The following is a 5020-nucleotide window of genomic DNA, read 5'->3' as shown; positions in this document are numbered from 1 at the left end:
CACACACATGCGCAATATACTTCTCCAACACTACCCCACAAATTAAGCAAATATTATATATTTGGATATATAAAATTAATTTTAGCCGGGCAGTGGTGGCGCATGCCTTTAATCCCAGCACTTGGGAGGCAGAGGCAAGTGGATTTCTGAGTTCGAGGCCAGCCTGGTCTACAGAGTGAGTTCCAGGACAGCCAGGGCTACACAGAGAAGCCCTGTCTCGAAAACCCACACAAACAAATTAATTTAAACAATTTTAGACAAGACTCTCCTTATGTTCCCTAAGCTGGCTTCGATTTTGCAATTCCCCTGCCTCATCCTTCTCAGACCCAGAATTATAGACCCAGGGGAGACTAGTCCATAAATCTCTTGATCAACCAGGTTCAGGACATGAACTTCTCCAACACATGAGCCAGTCCTAGAGACTTTGGTGGCAACACCCTTTTTCAACTTCCTAGGCAACCCGGAGGGGCCCCGGCTCCGCCCCTGACGTGACACAGCTCTGACGCAGGCGCAGCGGCGCGCGCTGTTTCCGGAAGTGTCCAGTGTCTGTTTCGTGGCGGCCTCCGACATCCCCGCGCTGCTTTTGCTGCGGAACTCTGCGCGTGGACCGGCGTCGGCCTGGGCGGGGCCGAGGTTCCGTCTGCGCCGCAGGATGGAGATTACCCGGAGCAGTGCGTGTCCGCTGCACAACCCCCCATCCCTGTCCCCAAACTTACCCAGCATGCTAGGCCGAGACCTCGTGTGCTTGGCGGGGCCCGGGACAAGTCAGTCCCGTGGGGTATTACATCCTCTGAAAACTGGTGCTGCTGGTGGGACTTGGCGCTCTACAAAGCGTGCACCCTTGGCATCCATGCCTTTCTCTTCTCTGCTCACCTACTCAGGCCTATCCCTTTCCAGGCGTGCATATTTCGAGGCTTGACTTCTCTATCTAGTCACCCCTGGAGGAGGTGTCCCTTATGGTCCTTGCACACTTGACTGTATTATTCGCTGCCCTGGGAGCTCCTCCGGACCTTTCCCCCATCTCCCTTTAGTTGGTGGGCACGAAGGCAGGCCACCTGTTCTGAGCCTCTCTTGGTTTCTCTGCAGATTTTAAGACTAATCTTCACAAAGTGTACCAGGCCATAGAGGAGGCTGACTTCTTCGCCATCGATGGGGAGTTTTCAGGTATCACTCCCTTGAAAGCTCCGGGCTTACACCTTGCATAGCTAAGGCTCCTTGCCTCCTTCACTGGTCATGGCAAAAGCCTGGGGGAGATGTGGGTTTGTGGTTGGTCAGGGTGTGAAATTTTTGAGTAGAGATTATGGTTCTGGTACTGTTTAAGCTAATTTAGGTGTATATGGTTAAAAAGCAGGGGTTTAGATTACGTTTTTTTTTCCTGTGACAAAATAGACCTATCCAAGTTCATCATTTAGAAATGCACTCACTACACACACACACAAATATGTATATGGGTGGTTTGTCTATGTTGTCATGTGTGAGTGGAGCCTAGAGGTTGTTTTGGGGTATCTTCCTCTTGCTTATGTTTAAAATAAGTTTCCAACACATTTCTCTTGTTGAATCTAGAGCTGGCTATTTAACTTAGATGGCTGGCCAGCAGGCCCCCAGATCTGTCTCTCTCATAAGATCTATGCTGGGGTTACAGGTGCCAGGATTACAGCTGTGGTGCTCAGTTTTCATACGGTGAAGGTCCAAACTCAGGTCGGTCCTCTTGGTGGCATGGCAAACACTTCACCCTTTGAGACATTTCCCCAGCCCTATTTCTGTTGTTCTTAAGTGTTTTTGGAATTTGGTAGCAACAATTAACACTCATGTTGCTGTGTAGCCGGTACCTTCCATTTCTGGGAATTTTAAAAAAAATCTTAAACAGATACTACTCATGGAATTATTCTATTACCCCCTTTAGCCACTGTCAGCCATCATTTGTCTTTGATTGTGACCACTCTAGACACATCATGTAAGTGGAAGCTTATAGTGTTTTGGCACTAGCCAGGGCTGTACTTAGATGGCAAATAAGGATATTACTTACTGCTGTAGTTCAAATCTTCATTGGTTAGCTCAGGAGATACAAATGTACTGTATATGTGCTTGTGTGTGTGGTGTCTAAGTATATGTACACACATGTGCAAAAATAGATGCTAGAGTTTAACACTGAATGTTTTTCCTCAATCACACTCTATTTTTTTGAGACAGTGTCTCACTGAACCTGGAATTCGCTGCTTCAAGTAGATCGGCTGGTTGGCCAGTGTGCTCCAGGGTCCACCTGTCTCCGCAGTGTTGCACCGAGCTATTTGCATAGGTTCTGGGGATTCCAGCTCAGGTTCTCATGTTACACAGCAAGCGGTTTGCTGACTGAGACATCTCTCTATCCTGTGTTATTCCTCTGTGAGTGTAGGAATCCAACCTAGGCCCTCTCTTGTGCAAGGCAAGCAAACACTTCTACCAGTGAACTACACCCACAGCACAAATTAATGTTAATTTTTTAAAAGTGTGATATAGACACTTTGAATTTATTTTAACTAATGGGAATACGAATAGGCACTGAATGGAGACTGACAGACTAGCATTTGACAGTTTTGCACTAGCATTTTTTAACCGGCCCAATCTCTATTTTTATGATCTAGGAATTAGCGATGGACCCTCAGTAACAGCATTAACAAGTGGTTTTGACACTCCAGAAGAGAGATATCAGAAGCTTAAAAAGGCAAGTGGATATTCTCTTTTTTCGTGTGTGTATAGCCCTGGCTGTCCTGGAACTCACTCTGTAGACCAGGCTGGCCTTGAATTCAGAAATCCAACTGCCTCTACCTCCCAAGTGCTGGGATTAAAGGTGTGTGTCATCACTGCCCAGTTAATTGGATATTCTCAAAAGTCTTTTTCTTTCTCACATAGATCTGCTATTGAATTACAGAAAAGTAGAATCATTAAATTTACATTTGCGTGTTTTCTAAGTGAGGTGCATCTTTTCAAATCCAGTCAGAAATTAACATTTTAGTGATGTTAAAAAAAATTATTGGTCTCTGAAAGACATTCTGGGGAAGGGCCTTTTTTTTTTTTTAAATATTAATTCAATATGTAGGAAATAAGTGTGATGTAGTTGAAAGACTCAGTATCTGCTCAGGACCCCCAGACCAATTTCTCCACACAAGGGAGATGTGTTTGCCCCAGAGGAACAGAAGGTAAGGAATAAGATATAAACATAGGAGCCAGAGGACAAGGGAGAGGGAAGGGGGCAGGGAGATGGGGTAGGATTATTTGTCATGGAGGGATAAAGGGCTGCCTCTAGATAGAAAGGAGACAGACTTAGACCATAGGTGAATGAGGGTTTTTAAAGGTAAAAGAGGAAACCGTGTGTTAGGGTGAGGTGGTTAATTTTAATTGAGCATGTTAATTAGGTGAGCCAAAGGGGCTTTTGGTTGCTGGACTTCCAAACTGACAGTTGGACCTTGGTAATCAACCTCAGGAGGATGAAGTGGCCAAATAAGGGAATAGGCCTTGGTGGCTAGCTTTAGGAATAAACTAATGGTTTTTAGTGAGGCAGAGGGACTAGAGAAAGGCAAGGCCTGCCAGAGCCAGTTTACCATCTGGAGTTGACTAGTCCCTTCAGTAAATTTAATAATTTGGAAATATGCCTAATGATATGCTCTGGTGATGAAAGCTGGTCTTAATTGGAAATGAAATTAAGAACTGTGCGCACATGAGTAGGACTGTGGTATATAGCCTGCCCAGTGTTTCCCGTCAGAGTGTTCTGCTGTAGTTACGCTTAGTGGTCCAGAAAACCACCGGATTAAGAACAGTGTGTTCACATGAGGAACCTGGTTCTTCTGTGTCTGATGTTTTATTTCCCTTTTCCAGCATTCCATGGACTTTTTGCTGTTTCAGTTTGGCCTTTGTGCTTTTTAAGTATGACCACACAGATTCCAAGTAGGTTAAATTAATGGGTCGTGGGAATGCCTAAGTTGTGTCCTGACGTCATCCCTAAGCCTTTTTTCTTTTCCCTCCCAGGCACGTAACGAAGTCCTTTAACTTCTACATCTTCCCCAAGCCTTTCAGTAGGTCCTCGCCAGATGTCAAATTTGTTTGCCAGGTTAGTAGTGGGCCTGCATTTTCCTTTTGTGAATTGTTGTTGGGATGGAGTGGAAATGCAGAGTTTTCTTCTTAGATTTAGCTCTTGGAGCTATGGGCCAGTTACTAGAGTGCTTAGCCGGTGTGAACAGTGCCCTGGGTTCTGTTCCCAGTTACTAGAGTGCTCAGCCAGTGTGAACAGTGCCCTGGGTTCCGTTCCCAGCACCACACATGGCACATGCCTGTTTCAGCCTTGGGAAGGAGGCAAAAGTAGATTTGACGACGCAGGGAGTTTTAGGGCAGTCTGGACTATATCTTAAAAACAAACAAAACCCCAAACCCTCCCCTGCAAACAAACAAACAAACAAAAAGATTTAGGCTTTGGGTAAATATAATCTCACCTCTCACACCTTCATTTTTAGGTTTTTAAATTAATGACATTGTTATCTCTATTTCATAATGTTATGATAGATAGACTATGGATAAGTAGATAGAAATTAGGTCATGAGCCGGGCGGTGGTGACGCACGCCTGTAATCCCAGTACTCTGGGATGGGAGGCAGAGGCAGGCGGATTTCTGAGTTCAAGACCAGCCTGGTCCACAGAGTGAGCTCCAGGACAACCAGGGCTACACAGAGAAACCCTGTCTGGGGGGGGGGGGACACACCAAAAAAAAAAGAAATTAGGTCATGAGCTTTATTACTTATTAATAAATATTTAATATTTATAACTAACATATTTACAACCAACAAATTTATATATCATAATTATATGAAAATAATTATACTTATAAATAATTCATAAGTTATTTATTAATAAAATTGAGCTGGGTGTTTGATGTTCCAGAGGGATGGAGGGACTCCCACTATCTTCCTCTGCATGGAGTCCTGCTTCAGGACCCACAGATGTCTCCTTCCTTCATTGTTTTGGTTCCTTCCCAAGGCTAGAGCTTTATTTTC

General features: G+C 44.7%; 1 protein-coding gene across 1 annotated transcript in view; it reads left to right on the top strand.

Annotated features, from left to right (window-relative positions):
* Nucleotides 1–516: 516 nt before the first annotated feature.
* Nucleotides 517–5020, top strand: part of Parn (poly(A)-specific ribonuclease) — a 132911-nt gene continuing 128407 nt past the window's right edge. The window contains 6 exon segments of the mRNA XM_052194715.1: nt 517–671; nt 1087–1164; nt 2622–2701; nt 3853–3894; nt 3896–3921; nt 4003–4084. Coding sequence (XP_052050675.1) covers nt 653–671; nt 1087–1164; nt 2622–2701; nt 3853–3894; nt 3896–3921; nt 4003–4084 — 327 coding nt within the window. The 5' untranslated portion in view covers nt 517–652.

This window comes from Apodemus sylvaticus, chromosome 10 (assembly GCF_947179515.1).
Source record: "Apodemus sylvaticus chromosome 10, mApoSyl1.1, whole genome shotgun sequence".
NCBI lineage: Eukaryota > Metazoa > Chordata > Mammalia > Rodentia > Muridae > Apodemus > Apodemus sylvaticus.
The sequence above is the reverse complement of the archived record's forward strand: the minus strand, read 5'-3'. Positions and strand labels throughout refer to the sequence as shown.